Source organism: Cherax quadricarinatus, chromosome 83 (assembly GCF_038502225.1).
Source record: "Cherax quadricarinatus isolate ZL_2023a chromosome 83, ASM3850222v1, whole genome shotgun sequence".
NCBI classification, from domain to species: Eukaryota; Metazoa; Arthropoda; class Malacostraca; order Decapoda; family Parastacidae; genus Cherax; species Cherax quadricarinatus.
Genome location: NC_091374.1, coordinates 6,723,834 through 6,747,107, shown reverse-complemented (window position 1 = coordinate 6,747,107; position 23,274 = coordinate 6,723,834). Strand labels below are relative to the sequence as shown.

General features: G+C 40.5%; 1 protein-coding gene across 8 annotated transcripts in view; it reads right to left on the bottom strand.

Moving 5' to 3' along the window:
- The window catches only part of LOC128702196 (diacylglycerol kinase eta), a 277,320-nt gene that overhangs the window by 82,089 nt on the left and 171,957 nt on the right, over nt 1–23,274 (bottom strand). For 7 of the 8 annotated variants that reach the window (XM_053796310.2, XM_053796313.2, XM_053796311.2 and 4 more), the window contains 3 exons: nt 5,383–5,463; nt 3,790–3,897; nt 516–618 (listed from right to left, as the gene is read on the bottom strand). In XM_053796310.2, the coding sequence (XP_053652285.1) occupies nt 516–618; nt 3,790–3,897; nt 5,383–5,463 (292 nt within the window). The remainder of the gene's footprint in view (nt 1–515; nt 619–3,789; nt 3,898–5,382; nt 5,464–23,274) is intronic. The other variant, XM_070102778.1, reaches the window with a different exon arrangement.

The window sequence follows — 23,274 nt, the reverse complement described above, 5'->3', positions numbered from 1 at the left end:
TGTACAATAGTATCACTGCTATTGCTGTCAGTGTCCATTAACACAAAGAGGCATGAGTAGTTTGGGAAATTTGTCTTAAACGAGCGTACCTAACGTGAGGTCACACTCCTTACATTGTATCTTTCTATATACATACATAGTACTGTACAAAGATTATTAGAGAACCTCTAATTCTTCTTCCCGCCATATTTTATTCTGAGCTTTTATTTTCCAATAAACATACAGTAATGTATTTAATATACTTCACTAAGAGATATCTCATATTTTAACCTTTAGCAGACTGGAGGTGATACAAGACACAGCTCGAAACATGAAGTGGTAGAACAATGATTGGGTCACAAGATGAGGTAGTCTACCTGGAGGGTGTTCCGGGGTTCAATTCCTCCGCAGCCCAGGCCTTGACCAAGCCACTAAACATTTACAAAAATTATCTGACAGACTAAATACTGAAGACAGGACATTACAAGAATAGCTCTGGTCCTCAAAATACAAAAAATAATTACAAACATGATTACCTGAGAGGGCCTCCCGGCACACATTGCAATATGTGGGCCGAGCATGTGATGTAGCATACCAGTTATGTTGGCCTGAGAGTAGAGAGTGAACCTGGTCTGCTCCCTGTAAGAAGAAAAACACCAGCAATTACTAAATGTAAATAAAAATAATTTCCATGGGGAAGCAAAGAAAGATCCTTCCTCCCTAAGCCACATGTTTAGTAAGAGGTAACTAAAATGCCAAGAGCAAGGGGCTAGTAACCCATTCTCCTATATAAATTATTAAATGTAAAAAGAAAAAAAGCTTTAATTACTTCTTTTTCGGGTCACCCTGCCTCAGTGGGAGACACTTGGTGTTAAAAAAAAAAACAATCAAAACACTTAAGTAGGGTAAACACAACTCAGATAATAAATTTAAACTAGACATGGTTTCTTAACTCACCATCAAGGGGTTCAAACTCATGGGAAACTAGTTACACCTGGTTTAACCACACTTTGATGATCAGTGTAATAAATAATCCCTTCTCCCTTTCTTGACCCTCCCATTACCTTTTTCCGTTGATCATGATTACATGTAATCATGATCAGTGTAATAAATAATCCCTTCTCCCTTTCTTGACCCTCCCATTACCTTTTTCCGTTGATCATGATTACATGTAATCCACTTGTGATAATCATTTTCTTTGCTGGCATTATACATTCATCTTCATGATATAGCTCTGTCTTAAAAATGCTCATAAGTAACACTATTCTTATTAAGAATGTTTGTCTTGGGAACTTGTTTCTTAAAAATGCTCATAAGTAACACTATTCTTATTAAGAATGTTTGTCTTGGGAACTTGTGTCTTAAAAATGCTCATAAGTTACACTATTCTTATTAAGAATGTTTGTCTTGGGAACTTGCTACTGTAGCTTTAAGTAACTCCCAATATGCACTGCATCCTAGTGACTTCTTTTTGTGCCTAACAATATTTTATCACATGTAAACTAAATTATGTATCTGTATACTGCTGAGTCATGGAGGCATGACCCCCATAACCTCCTCCAGGTATACCCCAGGAATTTGAGCTAATTCAAAGTTCATCAAATCATTAAGAATCTTCACATCTCGTGGAGTAATTTCCTTGAATGGAAATAAAGGTAACTTTACAATATATTATCACCAAATTCACTCAAAATCATATACTTTATGAAAATATTTTTGAAACTACAATAATTTTAGGATTCAAGATGAAGTATAAAATTTCAGTTACTAGGTTCAAAATTAATTTGTAATTCTAAAATCTACAGTGGACATCCTTATGTCTTTTATGTCAACTGCATTTCCAAAAAAAAAAAAAGACTTTATGAAAATACTTCAAAATAATTATTATCATATATGGAGAGCAGTAAACCCATAGAGGGTTATACAATGAAAATCTTCAAAATGACATTTCTGATGCTGTATTATGCCTGACACTGAGCTCTTATACCAAAACACGTACTGTGTAAGTATATGAATCTCATTAAAAATATATATAGTATAGTGGTGCACTTAGGAGTCTGTGGAGACAAAGAACTTCGTCCTTGGAGGCAAAGAGGGGAATGTATGAGAGTATAGTTTTACCAACGCTCTTATATAGGTGTGAAGCATGGGTGATGAATGTTGCAGCGAGGAGAAGGCTGGAGGCAGTGAAGATGTCATGTCTGAGGGCAATGTGTGGTGTGAATATAATGCAGAGAATTCGTAGTTTGGAAGTTAGGAGGAGGTATGGGATTACCAAAACTGTTGTCCAGAGGGCTGAGGAAGGGTTGTTGAGGTGGTTCGGACATGTAGAGAGAATGGAGCGAAACAGAGTGACTTCAAGAGTGTATCAGTCTGTAGTGGAATGAAGGCGGGGTAGGGGTCGGCCTAGAAAAGGTTGGAGGGAGGGGGTAAAGGAGGTTTTGTGTGCGAGGGGCTTGGACTTCCAGCAGGCATGCGTGAGCGTGTTTGATAGGAGTGAATGGAGACAAATGGTTTTTAATACTTGACGTGCTGTTGGAGTGTGAGCAAAGTAACATTTATGAAGGGATTCAGGGAAACTGGCAGGCCAGGCTTGAGTCCTGGAGATGGGAAGTACAGTGTCTGCACTCTGTAGGAGGGGTGTTAATGTTGCAGTTTAAAAACTGTAGTGTAAAGCACCCTTCTGGCAAGACAGTGATGGAGTGAATGATGGTGAAAGTTTTTCTTTTTCGGGCCACCCTGCCTTGGTGGCAATCGGCCAGTGTGATAATAAAATAATAAAATAAAAAATAACATGTACTTTGGATAATACAGTTCAAACATGTCATGCTTTATTTGTTCCCATTACTTGCTATTTTGAACTGCAGTGTAGGCACACTTCTGGCAAGACACAGACGGAATGAGTAACAAATGAAAGTTTCTTCTTTTTCAGGTCACCCTGCCCCGGTGGGAAATGGCCAATGTGTTAATAGAAAACAAAAAATAATACTTGCTACATATTTCAATTTGAGAGCATAGTTATACCAATGCTCTTGTATGGGTGTGAGGGATGGGTGGTGAATGTTGCAACAAGGAGAAGGCTGGAGGTAGTGGAGATGTCATGTCTGAGGGCAATGTGTGGTGTGAATATAATGCAGAGAATCTGTAGTTTGGAGATTAGGAGGAGGTGCGGGATTACCAAAACTATTATCCAGAGGGCTGAGGAGGGGTTACTGAGATGGTTCGGACATGTAGAAAGGATGGAACAAAATAGAATGACAAGAGTGTATAAATCTGTAGTGGAGGGAAGGCAGGGTAGGGGTCGGCCTAGGAGAGGTTGGAGGGGGTAAAGGAGGCTCTGTGTGCAAGGGACTTGGACTTACAGCAAGCGTGTGTGAGCGTGTTAGATAGGAGCAAATGGAGACAAATGGTTTTTAGGACTTGACGTGCTGTTGGAGTGTAAGCAAGGTAACATTTATGAAGGGATTCAAGGAAACTGGCAGGCCAGACTTGATTCCTGAAGATGAAGATGGGAAGTACAGTGCCGGTACTCTGAAGCAGGGTGTTAATGTTGCAGTTTTATAACTGTAGTGTCAGCATGCCTCTGGCAAGACAGTGATGGAGTGAATAATGAAGAGAGTTTTTCTTTTTCGGGACACCCTGCCTCGGTGGGAAACGGCCGATGTGTCAATAAAAAAAAAATCAAATTTTTTTTTATACTTATGTCGCTCTGCTACAACAATGCCTACAAACTTTTAAAAGCATATTTAGGGGGTTGCAACATAATGTTTAAGAAGCACTGGTTTACATTACGGTCAACATCAAATGTACCTCATAATAGTGGGTAGTGGTGTTTGCAGACTTGAGGGCAGCAATCCATTCCTCCATCTCTCGACGAGTTTCAGCAGCCAGCACCAAACTTCGGAAAGGTGTTATGCACTGCAGTGAAAACACTGGATCAATACTATCAAATTTGTTTTATTAAAATTCTAAATTAGCTGGACACAACTACTGCATGTATGCCAGATGCAGAAATATAGTATGGTACTGTATATTATTATGACTGTATTAGTATATTCATGGAGACACACTAAACTATATATGTACATTGTACATACGTATGTGGCAATATATGGAGCGAAGCTTATCATGAAAGACAGAATGAGTAAAAATCATCACTTTATGAAGTATCAGTACACTTCATGTCCACCACCATCGCCACAACCCCACTATTCTCCCTTTCTCACTACCACTTCATGCCAACTACCATCACCACAACCCCCACTATTCTCCCTTTCTCACTACCACTTCATGTCCACTACCATCACCACAACCCCCACTATTCTCCCTTTCTCACTACCACTTCATGCCCACCACCATCACCACAACCCCCACTATTCTCCCTTTCTCACTACCACTTCATGCCAACTACCATCACCACAACCCCCACTATTCTCCCTTTCTCACTACCACTTCATGCCCACCACCATCACCACAACCCCCACTATTCTCCCTTTCTCACTACCACTTCATGCCAACTACCATCACCACAACCCCAACTATTCTCCCTTTCTCACTACCACTTCATGCCAACTACCATCACCACAACCCCAACTATTCTCCCTTTCTCACTACCACTTCATGCCAACTACCATCACCACAACCCCCACTATTCTCCCTTTCTCACTACCACTTCATGCCAACTACCATCGCCACAACCCCCACTATTCTCCCTTTCTCACTACCACTTCATGCCCACCACCATCACCACAACCCCCACTATTCTCCCTTTCTCACTACCACTTCATGCCAACTACCATCACCACAACCCCCACTATTCTCCCTTTCTCACTACCACTTCATGCCAACTACCATCGCCACAACCCCAACTATTTTCCCTTTCTCACTATCACTTCATGCCCACCACCATCACCACAACCCCCACTATTCTCCCTTTCTCACTACTATTTCATGACCATTACCATCATCACCACCACAACCCCCCACTATCCACCCATTCTCAATACCACTTCTTGCCCACTACCATCACTACAATCCTCACTATCCACCCCTTTCTCACTACTACGTATTTCGTGCCCACTGGACAAGCACCTAAAGTCGGTTCCTGACCAGCCAGGCTGTGGGTCGTACGTTGGTTTGCGTGCAGCCAGCAGTAACAGCCTGGTTGATCAGGCTCTGATCCACCAGGAGGCCTGGTCACAGACCGGGCCGCGGGGGCGTTGATCCCCGGAACTCTCTCCAGGTAAACTCCAGGTAAACTCCAGGTAAACTACCATCACCGCTACCCCCACTATCCACCCCTTTCTCACTACTACTTCATGCCCACTACCATCACTGCAACCCCCACTATCCACCCCTTTCTCACTACCACTTCATGCCCACTACCATCACCACCACACTTACCTGGAAGCTGTGGTTGACGTTCTTGGTACTACACTCTGCTACGCTCAGATCTGTCAGGTGGATTTCATCAAATATTACACTCTGCAAGAGACAAAAAGGTGAAGAAATAAATACATAAACAAGGAAAGAGTCTAAGCATATAAACATAAATATTCCTATTTTTACTAAACCCTCAATTTAATGTACTATTCGGGAGGGGAACAGGTGGCTAGTAATGGCGATTGTGGATAGATATGAGATTGTCTTGCCATATTCATAACAATAAGAGAGAATTCTGTAACCAAGAGACTTTGTCCACTGTTTGAGTCAACTGACCCAGTGGGTTTTATTCCTTATTCCCGAAGTCCATTAAAATGAGGTCATTAATAAACAGCTTGCTGCATTAATCATAATGAGACTATGTTTTTTCCATATCACTTGCATCATGTTTATGTAAAAATGGTTGAGAATATTAATGACAGGTTATGGAAAGAGTCTGGCAACCAGTTAGCCAGACTTGAGTCCTGGATGTGGGAAGTGCACTGCCAATATTCTGAAGGACGGGTGGGGATGTTGTAAATTGAACTTATTTGAATTTTGATATCTGTGTACTTCTGGCAAACAGCTATTGAATAAATGATGTGAATACTACTTTTTTGGGTCATCCAACCTTGGTGGGAGACAGCCAGTGATACAAAAGCTATTACATAACACAGAATATAAATTAGACTACTTCCTCCAATGTTTAATGAAAGATAAAGAGCACTGAATTTTGCATCACAACCTTTCTTGAGAATAACAAGGCACAGTACTTAAACTTCCTTGATTTGAAAGAAACCCTTTACAAAGCCCAAGGTACACCATAGTCTGCTTGATGAATTAGTAAGAAGCTGGTGTTTGAAACCACCAGCATCTTTGACATAGTCTTATCTTACTGCATTAAAAATCACTGCTGAACACACCCAAATACTAAGAGTTTTACAACATGGTTTATTAACCTGGTAAACATTTTCTAGCAATTCATCCTGTCAACTGACATTTTAGCATCTAAGAAAAACATTCCCAGGGCAAGGCTGCAAGTGTATACAAGTTCTCAAAACCTCTCAAAAATACATCAAAGGGTAGTGAGGATATTGGCAGTGTGGCTTTGTGCAGAGATAATAGCATGTGCACTAAACTCCTACTGAATATACTGTATTATTATATTCACTGAGAAATACTAAACCCATAGAGGTCATACAAATCCCAGGGACTAGAAGGTACAGTAATAACATTTGATCCCAGAAAGAGGCAGCTCCAATTCCTCGGATGAAGAGCTCTTCATCAGCCTCAAGGACCAACCTCCCCCCCCCCCATCACTGCTTGAAGGGGAAGTGCTCAACCAGCAGGGGTCATACAGAGTCAAAGGGAATGATACATAATCAATTCTGATCCAGTGAAAGGGGAGGTGGGGGAAAATCAAAATTCCCTGCATGAGGAGAACATCAACAGCATCAAGGCACCTTGAGGGGGGCTTGAACAATACAGTATTCTCCTCTATCCCTTCCCGGATGTTAATTAACTCTGCCAAGGACATTTAGTTGTTATTTAATTGTTATTAACAATGGCTGGTAGAGCACACTGCTTTACAAGGTGATGTGAGGTAAATATGTTTATTTACCACTCTCTCACGTGCTTGCTTCCTTCATACCCATGTAAGTTCCCATTGTTTTCTTCCTGGGGCAAGTGCTAAATCCATAGGGGATCATACAGCTCCTGGGGAATGAGAGGTAAACAGGTATGATCCGGGTACAGGAAGGGTTTATTTTAATTCCTTTAATCAAGAGTCCTTCATCAGCATCAGGGACTTTGGGTACCCCCATGTCACGTTCTGGAAAATTTCACAGGGTGCAGAGACCTTAGTCAGTATTCCTAAACTTCACAAGTCAACATATATTATTATTATCATCATAACTAAACGGTAAACCCATAAAGGTTATCCAGCAGAACAGATTTTAGTATTCCTGAACTTCACACTGGTTTAGAGATCACAGTCAATATTCCTCAAGCATTCACCATTGCAACTTCTAGCTGGTTCATTGCAGCAGCTCTGCTATGTTGAAATATGCATATTACCCTTTCAAGGTGGTTTATCAATTTAGTTTTACAAGTAATAACAACAGGGCTCAGTGGTTGCTTGTTCAATCCCGGGGCGCGTGAATTAAGTTCAACTTGATTCCTTACACCTGGTGCCCCTGTTCACCTAGAAGTGAGTGCTTATTAAGGATCGCATCCTGGGGACGATCAGAGGACACCAGTGGAAATAAGCCACACTAATTGGTTTCCGGGCCTTTCTCTTCAAATTATTTTATCGAATATCGATGTATTATATGATGTAAATATTTACTATTGTCGATAATGAACAGTGAGTACAAATTACCCATAGGTTACAGATTAATGTACATTGTAGGCTCAGTGATAGAGTAGCAATATAAACACAGATTATTTGCATTTTATTGCAGTTTCAACCAAGGCAATTAACACATGCACAGAAGTATGAAGAAGTACGTTTACTTAGGCACAGGTACACAAATACAATTATCATACATAGCGTAAATTACCTAGTATAATCCCAAAAAAGTCAAAGTGAGGAAGTGCTAAGCCCCTCCTAAGTATCATACGAGCGCTAGATATGGATAGAGAGAGAGAGAGAGAGAGAGAGAGAGAGAGAGAGAGAGAGAGAGAGAGAGAGAGAGAGAGAGAGAGAGAGAGAGAGAGAGAGAGAGAGAGAGAGAGAGAGAGAGAGAGAAATAGAGAAAGAGAGAGAGAGAGAGAGAGAAAGAGAGAGAGAGAAAGAGAGAAAGAGAGAGAAAGAGAGAGAGAAAGAGAGAGAGAAAGAGAGAGAAAGAGAGAGAAAGAGAGAGAGAGAGAGAGAACGAGAGAGAGAACAAGAGAGAAAGAGAAAGAGAAATAGAGAGAAAGAGAGAGAAAGAGAAAGAAAAAGAGAGAAAGAGAGAAAGAAAGAAAGAGAGAAAGAGAAAGAAAGAGAAAGAGAAAGAGAGAGAGCGAGAGAGAGAGAGAGAGAGAGAGAGAGAGAGAGAGAGAGAGCGAGAGAGAGAGAGAGAGAGAGAAACATTTGAAAATACACGGGATAACATTTTAATGGTGAGTGTATTTGAATGACGGTTGTAAGCGGCGTCATTGTGAGGCTCCGGAACCGGATGTACTATATCAAGAACACTACCAGGACGCCATGGTATATACATCCACACATCAATGTCATTATATACATACGCTCAGAGTTAACTGTAATTCATATTTTAGGGATTACGGTATTCCTGACTGGTGGTGAACACGGTAAATATGGCATTAATGACCCGTGTTGTAGATCAGTTTTTAACGGAGTAAAGAATTACTAGCAACCAATATGTGCCAGGCGGGTGAGAGGGGATCAGGGGACCGGTGCTCCCTCTTGTTCCTTGCTAACTTGCTTCATGTTGAGCCCGCTTGTTTGCTAGCTAACTTGCTTCATTGCTAGCTCGATTTCTTGCTTGTTTCCTTGTTAGCTCGCTTTACTGCTTGCTTCCCTGCTAGCTAGCATCTTTGATTGCTTCCTTGTTAGCTCACTAGCTTTCTTTCCTGCAAGCTAACCTCCTAGCCTGCATGCTTTCCTGCTAGCCAGTTTCCTTGACTGCTTCTTTGCTTGCTTGCTTTGCTGCTAGCTGTCTTTCTTGCTTGCTTTGTAACTAGCTGCCTTGCCTGCTTGCTCGCTCGGGCATTTATGGAAATCCGGTCCTTATGCGAGTCTGTATATAAATAATTCGAAAAAATGTCTACTATTAGAATTCATTACCTCTGTAACTTGCTCAGCTATCAAAACTTTGAGGCCCAGTCCCTGGACCCATTATGTACCTCTGTAATCTTTTGACTACCGCCCACAGGATGGGTATGGGGTGCATAATAAACATATTAAACTAACTATTAGATCAATATGGCCATGGACAATGTGCAAAAGAACCCCAATGGAAATAAGTTACTTTGACTTTTTTGGGGGGTTATCTTAGGTTCTCTACACATATGCTGCTGTGAGATAATCTGTGTACCTGTATTTGTGTATACCCGAATAAACTTACTTACAAATGTAAGAAACCTAAAGCAATTTAATTTATAAACCTTGGTATTTAAAAAAATAAAGATACGTGATTCAACACTAGGACGTATTGTCTAGTGCTTGCTTACGTGTCTTTGTAAACGATACCCGTAACGTAACTTCACCTTACTACGCCAGCGGTAGATATGGGCCTTGCCTGCCTCTGTTTACATTAGATTCGTCTATGTTTACTCTCACCGTGCTTGGCCAGGAGGGTCAATACTAACCGTTGATTGGCTCTGACGCGTTAAGTCATTACATCACTTTATTTAGGTACAGATACACAAAAAGTACAATTATCACACACGTGTGCAAATTATCTAGGATAACCCCCCGCCAAAAAAAAAAAAGTCAGTTATTTTTTTCCACTGGGGTCCTTTTTGCGTGTCCCAGTTAAATGTCTTACTTTGCTAACATCTTTCAAAACAGTTTGGAAAAAAATGTGCCAGGATAGATGCGGAATGCTTGCATTTTTGGTGAAAATAATGGATATTTCTCAAGAGGACATCATCACCATATTAACTACCATTATTATTATTATTATTATTAATTATTATTATTATTATTATTATTATTATTATTGGGAAGCACTAAACCCATAATGGTCATACAGTGACTTAGAATTTTAAGATAGTGGAAAAACAGGGATGTTAGAGTAGTGAAGCAACAAGGATGTTAGAATAGTGAAGCAACAAGGATGTTAGAAGAGTAGTGAAGCAACAAGGATGTTAGAATAGTGAAGCAACAAGGATGTTAGAAGAATAGTGAAGCAACAAGGATGTTAGAATAGTGAAGCAACAAGGATGTTAGAAGAGTAGTGAAGCAACAAGGATGTTAGAAGAGTAGTGAAGCAACAAGGATGTTAGAAGAGTAGTGAAGCAACAAGGATGTTAGAAGAGTAGTGAAGCAACAAGGATGTTAGAATAGTGAAGCAACAAGGATGTTAGAAGAGTCGTGAAGCAACAAGGATGTTAGAAGAGTAGTGAAGCAACAAGGATGTTAGAATAGTGAAGTAACAAGGATGTTAGAAGAGTAGTGAAGCAACAAGGATGTTAGAAGAGTAGTAAAGCAACAAGGATGTTAGAAGAGTAGTGCAGCAACAAGGATGTTAGAAGAGTAGTGCAGCAACAAGGATGTTAGAATAGTGCAGCAACAAGGATGTTAGAAGAGTAGTGCAGCAACAAGGATGTTAGAATAGTAGTGCAGCAACAAGGATGTTAGAAGAGTAGTGCAGCAACAAGGATGTTAGAAGAGTAGTGCAGCAACAAGGATGTTAGAAGAGTAGTGCAGCAACAAGGATGTTAGAAGAGTAGTGAAGCAACAAGGATGTTAGAAGAGTAGTGCAGCAACAAGGATGTTAGAAGAGTAGTGAAGCAACAAGGATGTTAGAAGAGTAGTGCAGCAACCAGGATGTTAGAAGAGTAGTGAAGCAACAAGGATGTTAGAAGAGTAGTGAAGCAACAAGGATGTTAGAAGAGTAGTGAAGCAACAAGGATGTTAGAATAGTGAAGTAACAAGGATGTTAGAAGAGTAGTGCAGCAACAAGGATGTTAGAAGAGTAGTGCAGCAACAAGGATGTTAGAAGAGTAGTGAAGCAACAAGGATGTTAGAAGAGTAGTGCAGCAACAAGGATGTTAGAAGAGTAGTGAAGCAACAAGGATGTTAGAAGAGTAGTGAAGCAACAAGGATGTTAGAAGAGTAGTGAAGCAACAAGGATGTTAGAATAATGAAGCAACAAGGATGTTAGAAGAGTAGTGAAGCAACAAGGATGTTAGAATAGTAGTAAAGCAACAAGGATGTTAGAAGAGTAGTGAAGCAACAAGGATGTTAGAAGAGTAGTGCAGCAACAAGGATGTTAGAATAGTGCAGCAACAAGGATGTTAGAAGAGTAGTGCAGCAACAAGGATGTTAGAATAGTAGTGCAGCAACAAGGATGTTAGAAGAGTAGTGCAGCAACAAGGATGTTAGAAGAGTAGTGCAGCAACAAGGATGTTAGAATAGTAGTGCAGCAACAAGGATGTTAGAAGAGTAGTGAAGCAACAAGGATGTTAGAAGAGTAGTGCAGCAACAAGGATGTTAGAAGAGTAGTGAAGCAACAAGGATGTTAGAAGAGTAGTGCAGCAACAAGGATGTTAGAAGAGTAGTGCAGCAACAAGGATGTTAGAATAGTAGTGCAGCAACAAGGATGTTAGAAGAGTAGTGCAGCAACAAGGATGTTAGAATAGTAGTGCAGCAACAAGGATGTTAGAAGAGTAGTGCAGCAACAAGGATGTTAGAAGAGTAGTGCAGCAACAAGGATGTTAGAAGAGTAGTGCAGCAACAAGGATGTTAGAAGAGTAGTGAAGCAACAAGGATGTTAGCATCGTAGTAAAGTATGAAGATGTTGATCCTCCTGGGAGGAACAACAACTGGCTGCTACGCTGGCTGGGCGCCAGGAAATAATAAAAGCGCGACTTCTGGTTCATACTCGTGGCTAAACTCACGGTTAACTTAAATGCAAGAAATGAGGTCAAGCGAACGTCCTTAAAGTTGTGGTTGCGCTAACAAGCGCTTAAGAGGCAGCCCACAGACACCAAGAGGAGGAGGGGTTAGTCAATCCACGACACCTTAACTGACTGTTGTATAAAATTCTTTGCAATATAACAGAATGAATTTCGCCTGAACTTTACTCCGTCTATCACTGTTTAAACATGCAAAAAGAGCCACATATGTCCATATATTTAGCTCAGACATTCTTTCAAAAATTCTGGAAATCTTAGTTTATCCTAGTGTCATTGTTCACAACTATTGTAATTTGTTTTATATGCTAGATTGAAACACTGAATATGCTTCACTATAATGTTCATGTAACTGAAATGTGTGACTTACCCCTTTAATACTCTGGCTGAAAATATAATGACCTTAGAGCGTCCCTAACAACTGTACTTTATTGAGCTAACGGAATACTGAAGCGCTGTACTTTATTGAGGCCCCGTGGCCTGGTGGCTACAGCTCTCGCCTCACACGGTGAGGGTCCGGGTTCGATTCCCATCTAGGATACAAACATTGGGCGTGTTTCCTTACACCTGTTTGTCTATGTTCACCCAGGAGTAAAATGAGTACCTGGGTGTTAGTCGACTGGTGTGGGTCGCATCCTGGGACAAAACTGACCTAAAATGCCCTAAAATCTGGAATTCATTACCTGTGAATATAAAAGAAACACTGTTTATAAATTCAAATCTCTTCTCAAAAATCACTTACTCACCCACAACTAAATAAATACTGAATAATTGTATCTCATTACTGTATCTCATAAATGTGAGATCAATCAAACTTTGTTACTATTTAACTTCATTACCTAACATAATACTCCATTCTACTGATCACACAGCAACACAGTAAATGACCATATGACCTGTCTTTGTAATACTCATTTGTACTAAATTGTTATCTGTTTTACAATAATTTTTGTACCACTGAATATATCAGTGCTTAGTTAATTTTAAGTAAATTTTAAGCTGCCCATAATGCTCAGCAAACAAGGGGCTTTGGCATGCTGCACTTTAAAAAATTGTATTCCTTGTACTTCTCTGTATCATGCTCAAATAAATAAATAAATAAATAAATAAATAAATAAATGGTCTGCATAACAAGCGGCTTTCCATATAGTAGTATGTCATTGATGTCAGCTAGACCTGTATACCTTGTACATGTACTTGTTAAAATAATAATAATAATTATTATAAGCACTGTCTTTGGACTCTTGTCCACATTATGGATATAGTGGGGCCATCTTCCACAGGACGGGCAAGGCGAGCCTACTGCCCACAAGAGTGTATGGGACAACTACAGCCCACAGGATGGGCAGGGGTTACCACTAGCAGGAAGGGTATGGGATGACTACAACTATTAAGTCAACTACTTAAATGGGAGGATAACGTCTGGCAGAGAGGTATATGGTTTGGAGCTGCAGAGATAGTTTAAAACAACACGCTCTTTGTCATGTGAGCACGGGTTGTGTAGCCTGGTAGATTTCCTGTTGCTGGCACAAAATGCACTTCCCTTCCTCTCATTCTCGCTCTCTCCCTCCTCCACTCTCACTCATTCACTCTCTCACTGCCACGATGTAACATTATGAGGCGACAAATGTATAAGAAATCCACAGCTCTACAAATCACCACTACCAGCACATTCTTGACCCCTACTACCACTACCACCATCTACCATCGCTGACATCTACCACCCGTACCATCAACCATTACCGCTATCTACCACTGCTACCATCATTCACTACTGCCATCTACCACTATCACCACTACTTCACATCATCTACCACCCTCTATCACACTATGGAGGAGGAGCTTGGACATGGGTGAAATTCCAGTCACTTAAAACAACGGATATAGCCCCACTCCATAAAGGTGGCAGCAAAGCATTAGCTAAGAACTATAGACCTGACGTCCCACATCATAAAAATCTTTGAAAGAGTGCTAAGAAGCAGGATTGCAAATCACCTGGATTCCCAAAATCTGCACAATCCAGGGCAACATGGGTTCAGGGCAGGTCGCTCCTGCCTCTCACAACTACTGGATCACTATGACATGGCCTTGGATGCACTGGAAGAAAATCAGAATGCAGATGTAATATACACAGACTTTGCAAAAGCATTTGACAAATGCGATCATGGCGTAATAGCCCATAAAATACGTGCTAAAGGAATAACTGGGAAAGTGGGGAGATGGATCTTCAACTTCCTAACAAATCGAACACAAAGAGTAGTGGTCAACAGAGTTAAATCGGAGGCTGCCATAGTGAAGAGCTCTGTTCCACAAGGCACAGTACTCGCCCCCATCTTATTCCTTATCCTCATATCAGACATAAACAGAGATATATACCACAGCACCGTATCATCCTTTGCGGATGATACTAGGATCTGCATGAGGCTGTCATCTGCTGAGGACGCGGTTAATCTCCAAGAAGATATAAACAAAGTTTTCCAATGGGCAACGGTAAACAATATGATGTTCAATGAGGACAAATTCCAACTACTCCGTTATGGAAAACTGGAGGAGATAATAACTAGAACAGAGTATACTACTGACTCCGGCCATACAATAGAGCGGAAAACTAATGTAAGGGACCTGGGAGTAGTAATGTCTGAGGATCTCACTTTCAAGGATCACAACAGTGCCACGATCGCACGTGCAAAGAAAATGATAGGATGGATAATGAGAACTTTCAAAACGAGATGTGCCAAGCCCATGATGATCCTTTTCAAATCACTTGTTCTCTCTAGGCTGGAATACTGCTGTACATTAACATCTCCATTCAAAGCAGGTGAAATCGCAGATCTAGAGAGTGTACAGAGATCCTTTACTGCACGTATCAGTTCTGTCAAGCACCTTAACTACTGGGAACGCTTGGAAGCACTTGACTTGTACTCGTTGGAACGCAGGAGGGAGAGATACATCATAATCTACACTTGGAAAATCTTGGAAGGAATGGTCCCAAATCTGCACACAGAAATCACTCCCTACGAAAGTAAAAGACTGGGCAGGCGATGCAAAATGCCCCCAATAAAAAGTAGGGGCGCCATTGGTACACTAAGGGAAAACACCATAAGTGTCCGGGGCTCAAAACTGTTTAACAGCCTCCCATCAAGCATTAGGGGAATTGCCAATAAACCCCTGGCTGCCTTCAAGAGAGAGCTGGACAGATACCTAAAGTCAGTGCCGGATCAGCCGGGCTGTGGCTCGTACGTTGGACTGCGTGCGGCCAGCAGTAACAGCCTAGTTGATCAGGCCCTGATCCATCGGGAGGCCTGGTCACGGACCGGGCCGCGGGGGCGTTGATCCCCGGAATAACCTCCAGGTAACCCGGTATGAGAAAACATGCCTAACGACTCTACCAGTCCCATGATCCAACCCGTATGACTCACGAAATCGTAATGACACGATTGCAAACAAACCATACCATACGGGTTTATCCAACCCGTATGTTAGGATTGTGAGCCGAAGGCGCTACCACTGGACCATCATCAAGCTGTACCTTGATAATGGCCCAGGAAGGACCTTAACAAACTAAAGAGCAATTCGAATGTCTCTCAAATGACCCAGTGTTGCACACTCTGTGCCCAAAGTACACGACAAACATCGTCTAATGTTTCCTCCCCAAAGAATTGATTATTTGTAACTGGGTCGTCACTTAACGTCTAAAACCCAAGTTCCTAAATATATATCTACATTAGCCGGCATTTTTTGAGAGGGCTGGGGAAGGGGAGGTTTGTTAATAAAGGGAGAATGTTGTTAGTTAGTTAATGGGATTTAAAGCCTATCGACTACACAAGGGTCAATTAAGGATGACAATAACCTTCTCACCACCACCAGACAAGTCAACTCAGTATATATACGCTTAGAGAAATACACTTCTAAATGTATATCTTATTAATCAATGTCCAAAGCTGAATTATACTGTATAAAACAGCATAATATATATATATATATATATATATATATATATATATATATATATATATATATATATATATATATATATATATATATATATATATATATATATATATATATATATATATATATATATATATATATATATATATATAAACACTGATCTCTGGCTGAAGGAGACTCGAACCTACGAACCTTAGGACAAGGTACGCCGTGCGTTACCAATCTACCCACACTGGACCACGCGTACCTTGTCCTAAGGTTCGTAGGTTCGAGTCTCCTTCAGCCAGAGATCAGTGTTTGTGTATATTTCGCATGCTCTCGCGAATTCCTTGCATATATATATATATATATATATATATATATATATATATATATATATATATATATATATATATATATATATATATATATATATATATATATATATATATATATATATATATATATATATATATATATATATATATATATATATATATATATATATATATATATATAAAATGGTAAAAATCTCGAACTAAGATTAAGACAACATTAATATAGCATTAGAAGTGGACAAGATTCCAATGATCTATTTATTCATGTAAGAGATTTTAACCATCCAATTGATTTTCAAAAAGTTGAGAAAGTAGTATCAAGCAAGTCCATGGTCGACAGGAATATAATTGAATCTTGTTTCATAAAAAGCAGTTTTGACAATAATATGAATATTTCCTTTGGTTTATATAAATTAGATCCATTTATAATTAATAGAATTTGGGAAGAATTTAATAATACACTGGACAAATAATAATTTTTAAATTTTCTTGGGTAGAATAGTTTGTGGGTGAGTTGTGCAAAGGACCTATCCAAGTTGGGTCGCCGCGCGTCAGGTGTTTAACCGTTGTGGGATCTGATAGTGAGGTGCTGGCCGACCCCTTATATAGCTTCCTTGGATGCTTTACTTTCATAGTTCCTTGATAATGTGAGTAGTCGCGAAAACGCTTGGAATTTCTCTATTCTTTCAGAGTGGTTGTTTTGCATATTCTGAAATCACCTGTTTACTGTTATCTTATTGCATATATATATATATATATATATATATATATATATATATATATATATATATATATATATATATATATATATATATATATATGTCGTGCCGAATAGGCAGAACTTGCGATCTTGGCTTAAATAGCAACGCTTATCTTGCCATATAGGACAAGTGAAAATTTGTGTATGCAATAATTTCGCCAAAATCATTCTGAACCTAACGAAAAAAATATATTTCACTGTGTTTGTTTAGTATTAAATTATTGTAAACGTATTTAAAATGTATTTAGTTGGGTTAGGCTAAAATAAATTGCGCTTGTTATAATAAGGTTAGGTAAGTTTTCTAAGATTCTTTTGGTGCAAAATTAAATTTTTTTACATTAACATTAATGAAAAAATATATCTTTAAACGTATAAGAGAAAATTTCAGAAAGGAATTAATTTTAACTGAGTTCTTACTAACTGACCAGTTTTACATATTCGGCACATTTATATATATATATATATATATATATATATATATATATATATATATATATATATATCACAAACAAATATATTTTTGTAGGTCACTTAAAGAGAGACCAATCAAATTATTATTATTATTATTATTATTATTAAATGATTCCGGGCCCGATCTATACCAGGCCTTTTTGACTTGGAGAGGACTAGTAAGGAACACGGGGGGGATGTGTCAATGTAAGTGTATAGTGAATGTGTGTAGAAGTTAGTGTCAGATCCACCTGTCATCTTACAAGGTCATTAGGCAGACAGAAAAACAGTACTGCCCGTCAATATTAACACTAAATTATTCAGCTGGCACATGGCAACTCTCGGTATCTCGTTTTCTTTTCACAGTGCATGGGACACTGTTACAAGTGTTGGGTCTATATAGCTCTTCTAGAGTAAATGGTATCTCACAAGCACCCTGTGAAGCAGCAGGTTGTAGAACGTAGTCAGTAGGTTGTAGAAAACACCCAGGTTGTAAAACACACTCAGCAGGAAGTAGCTCGAATGCTAGCGAACTCGGTCGATCCCCGGACCTCAGTGTTTCCATAAGACACCTGCTGCACAATGTTCACCTATCAGTAAAATGGGTACCTGGGTGTTAGTCGACCGGTGTGGGTTGTATCCTGGGACTAAATTGACCTAATTTGCCCGAAATGCTCTGCATAACAAGGGGATTTCTATGTAGTAGTATGGCGTTTATGTCAGCTAGGCCTGTATACCTTGTAAATGTACTTGTAGAAATAAAGATTATTATAAATATACTCGGTAATCTATATAACAAACTCAAGGGTGGTAATAAATAAGTTAGAAAAAGTACACCAGAGAGCTTCCGTAGCTTTGTTTATCGTTACACACACAGGAGCTAGGACTCGACACCTGCAACCTCAACTAGGTGAGTACACACACACACACACACACACACACACACACACACACACACACACACACACACACAGTGATAGTCGTATATATTTTAAGGTTTAAGCTGTAGGTCAGTCGCAGTGTTACTACACGTATAACGTGACTGAAGTAGCACCAACTCGCATCTAAAGGACCTAGGTTCGATCGCAGCACAAGTGCAATCATTGGTCATGTTTTCTTTGCTCCTGTTTACCTAGATAAGGTACCTATGATGAGTTTCGAGAGTTTTGCTATACCCAAAGCCGGCCCTGGGCCAGGCTCGTCACTACTCGACTGTCCGCAATGGAAATGAACCAGTCGTTTGAGTTATATAGCTTATCCTGGGCCACGAGCCCTCCTGGTTAATAAAGTCAATAAACCTTTCTTCATAACGTCTTTTTTCCTCATAAATACAGGGTTTTATTGGTTCATTGAACCTAATCTAACTTATTGAAAAATAAAAATATCTGGAAGTTTTCTGGAAGCATTTTGAAATAAACGCTGGGAATCACGTACGAAAACTGAAACAGGGAAATGATTGTCTTGTTAGACTATCTAACTGGTGGACCGATAAGCCAGCGGAAGGCCTCGGTCAGATGACCAAAACCACCAGCTGTGGATCATATGATTAAGATTTGCATCAGGAAACATTTGTCCTGTTTCCTGACAAACCTAACCTAACCTCATCTCGCTGCCTCCTCCGCTACGACGGTAAGAACCCCATCATGTATGAGGGACACGGCAGGGAAAACATTGCTTCCTTTCTGGTGGTGGAGGGCGAAACATGGTTGTCATCCAGCTGAGGTTGTCTATCTGGTGGTCGAAATATGGCGGCTGTCATCCAGCTGAGGCCCTCTACCTAGCCGTCGAAACATGGTGGCTGTCGTTCCTTTTTTAAGTTTTGCTCCTTTCTTGTTTTACTAGTGGGTGCAAGTTGGGCCTATCTAGCATGTATAAATGGTTTAGAAACCCAGAAAATAGCCTAGCATGGTCCAACAGACCTGCTGCAGTAGTACTCCTGGCTGACCAGGCAAGCACCACCAGACGAGCCTGGCCAATGACCGGGTTCCGGGAGTAGGAAAAACTCTGGGAACTCATCTAAGGTATATCATGTGGGTTTTTCTTTCTCTACCCTAACAGGTGATGGCCAGTTCAGTGTTTAACAAGCCACTGGCTTATACACTCCTGGTCTGTCAGAGAGATGTTCATCTATCCTCGATTCGTCGGTACTCTCCCGGCCCGGGTCTTTTCCAGATGGTGACCCGGCCTGATCTATCCCACAAAAGTGTTTTCTTACATATGGGCTGTCATTCCCATGGTGCCTCTGGCACTTAGTGCCTTATTACATGAATACAAAGATATCATTTATTACCTAGAAAAAGTCGAGTAAGCCAATCTCTTAAGAGGCGATAAAATATACCTTTCCCTACCCTCCATAACTACTTTCCCTCCATACCTTCCATCCTCCCACCTCTCCATACATCCCTTCCTCCCTCCTATCCCTCCATACATCTCTCCTCCCTCCTTTCCACATCCCTCTTCTTCCATCCCTCTACATAATTCACACACTCGACCCCTGCAACCACAACTAGGTGAGTACACACACCATAAAGACAAGACTCAGGCTTACTAGAGTCAATTATAACAAAGTTGAGTGAGAGAAAGTGGCAATCACGCCGAGGACCAACCAAGTTGAAGATAAAAGTGATGAATGCAGTAATGGGAAACTTCAGCAGTCACCACGCTGAGGTTACACAAGGATGAACCAGCAACGCTGGACCTGATCTTTATTCCAAGTGAATCAGGCGCTGAAATCACAAAGCAGACTATTGTTTCGTCGCCAGTGATCTTAGGTTGCCATATTTCAGTCCCCTCCTAGAGCAAATGATTATTATATCTATAAAAAAAAAACATTCAACCCAAAGGGATCATATAGTGGCTGGGAATTGGAAATACTCTGATATAATCCAGTTTCTTGAATCAAGAGTCCCTTACCAGCATTAAGATACAGCTGAAAGGAAATGGAAAGTGAGAGCAGACATAAGCTGGAGAGAGATTACACCTGCTTGTGGTTCTGGGAATTATCTTCCCCAGAGACCAGTTTCAGATCTGGCCTTCTAGGATGCAGAGGAAATATTACAGCATTGAGAACTATTAAGGAGCACATAAGAGAGAAAAAGTGTATGTATAATGTATATAAGTAGAAGTGTCTAAGATTTACCTGTCATCTTACGTCATGAGACAAAGATTTACCTGTCATCTTACGTCATGAGACAAAGATTTACCTGTCATCTTACGTCATGAGACAAAGATTTACCTGTCATGTTACGTGTTCATGAGACAAAGATTTAGCTGTCATGTTACGTGTTCATGAGACAAAGATTTACCTGTCATGTTACGTGTTCATGAGACAAAGATTTACCTGTCATGTTACGTGTTCATGAGACAAAGATTTACCTGTCATCTTACGTGTTCATGAGACAAAGATTTACCTGTCATCTTACGTGTTCATGAGACAAAGATTTACCTGTCATCTTACGTGTTCATGAGACAAAGATTTACCTGTCATCTTACGTCATGAGACAAAGAAAAGATCAGCTATCCTGCTAGAGTGCAAAAAATAACAGGCTTCCATTTCACACTTCTTTGAGAGGACGGTAGTACCCTCCTGGATGGTTCTCGACCACTCTGGAACACACCCTTAGATTCACCCACTGGAAAACATTCTTATATTCTCTCACTGGAATACACTGTAAAATTTACCTCCTGGAATGCATTCTTAGATTCACCCAGTGGAACATACTTGCTTATGTCTCAATCATTCACTCACTGGAACATATTTATGTCTCAGTCAAGAAATGCAGGTAAGTCACATTTATATCGGCAATTAGTCAAGGCACACACCAACCACAGGGACCTCAGGGAACAAGAGGGAAAGAGGGAGTGCAAGAGAACCCCGTACACAGTGTTAAGAGTAGATATAACCAGGCCTTGGAGACCAGGAATCAACAGAAACAAGGCAGGGACAGAAGCCGTGACTCGACCCCTGAAAATACAACAAGGTGAGTACAACCTTCCTACCGGTAAATTCTTAAAGGTAATTACATCTAAGTAATTAACGAATACACCACTTCCCACTTGAAAACCATCAAAAGGTAATTACCAGTAATTACACAGAGACGTTAGGTAGACTGGCTAGCATATTAAAGGTGAAATTATATTTACCAGAGCGAGCATATCCCACCACGTGATGTCAGATCGATAGAGGTGCGGGCCATCATGGGTTAGGAGAGAGAACCATGGAAGAGGGGAAGAGAGAAGGAGAGCAAGAGAAGAGGAAAAAGAGTAAGAAGAGAAAGAGACGGGATAGAGAAATGAGCGTAATATATATATTCTTCTTTCTTTCAACACACCGGCCGTATCCCACCAAGGCGGGGTGGCCCAAAAGTAAAAACGAAAGTTTCTCCTTTTACATTTAGTAATATATACAGGAGAAGGGGTTACTAGCCCCTTGCTCCCGGCATTTTAGTCGCCTCTTACAACACGCATGGCTTACGGAGGAAGAAGTCTGTTCCACTTCCCCATGGAGATAAGAGGAAATAAACAAGAACAAGAACTAGAAAGAAAATAGAAGAAAACCCAGAGGTGTGTGTATATATATGCTTGTACATGTATCTGTAGTGTGACCTAAGTGTAAGTAGAAGTAGCAAGACATACCTGAAATCTTGCATGTGTATGAGACAGACAAAAGACACCAGCAATCCTACCATCATTTAAAACAATTACGGCTTCCATTTTACACTCACTCGTCAGAATGGTAGTACCTGTGTGTGTGTGTGTGTGTGTGTGTGTGTGTGTGTGTGTGTGTGTGTGTGTGTGTGTGTGTGTGTGTGTGTGTGTGTCCAATTGCTGGACCAGTTCTGCAGCCTGTCCAGATCCCTTTGTAGTTCTGCCTGGTCTTCGATCGAGTGTATTCTTCTCATCAACTTCACGTCATCTGCAAACAGGGACACCTCAGAGTCTATTCCTTCCGTCATGTCGTTCACAAATACCAGAAACAGCACTGGTCCTAGGACTGACCCCTGCGGGACCCCGCTGGTCACAGGTGCCCACTCTGACACCTCGCCACGTACCATGACTCGCTGCTGTCTTCCTGACAAGTATTCCCTGATCCATTGTAGTGCCTTCCCTGTTATCCCTGCTTGGTCCTCCAGTTTTTGCACCAATCTCTTGTGTGGAACTGTGTCAAACGCCTTCTTGCAGTCCAAGAAAATGCAATCCACCCACCCCTCTCTCTCTTGTCTTACTGCTGTCACCATGTCATAGAACTCCAGTAGGTTTGTGACACAGGATTTCCCGTCCCTGAAACCATGCTGGCTGCTGTTGATGAGATCATTCCTTTCTAGGTGTTCCACCACTCTTCTCCTGATAATCTTCTCCATGATTTTGTGTGAGTGTGTGTGTGTGTGTGTGTGTGTGTGTGTGTGTCTATATATATATATATATATATATATATATATATATATATATATATATATATATATATATATATATATATATATTTATTTATTTAATTTTTATTTATTTATTTATATCATGAAGAGCCCAATTTAATACTTGAGTGTGAGAGGGGAGCAATAATCACCTCAGATATTTGAAATACTCTGGGTTTAGGTAATTTGTAGTATTTGTCAGTGTACAGTAAGTGCAGAGCAGCCCAAACTGCCTCACAGCTTTAAACCAGGGTAACCTGCCTGCCCCACCACCAGTGTACCCTGCCTGCACCACCACCAGTGTACCCTGCCTGCACCACCACCAGTGTACCCTGCCTGCACCACCACCAGTGTACCCTGCCTGCACCACCACCAGTGTACCCTGCCTGCACCACCA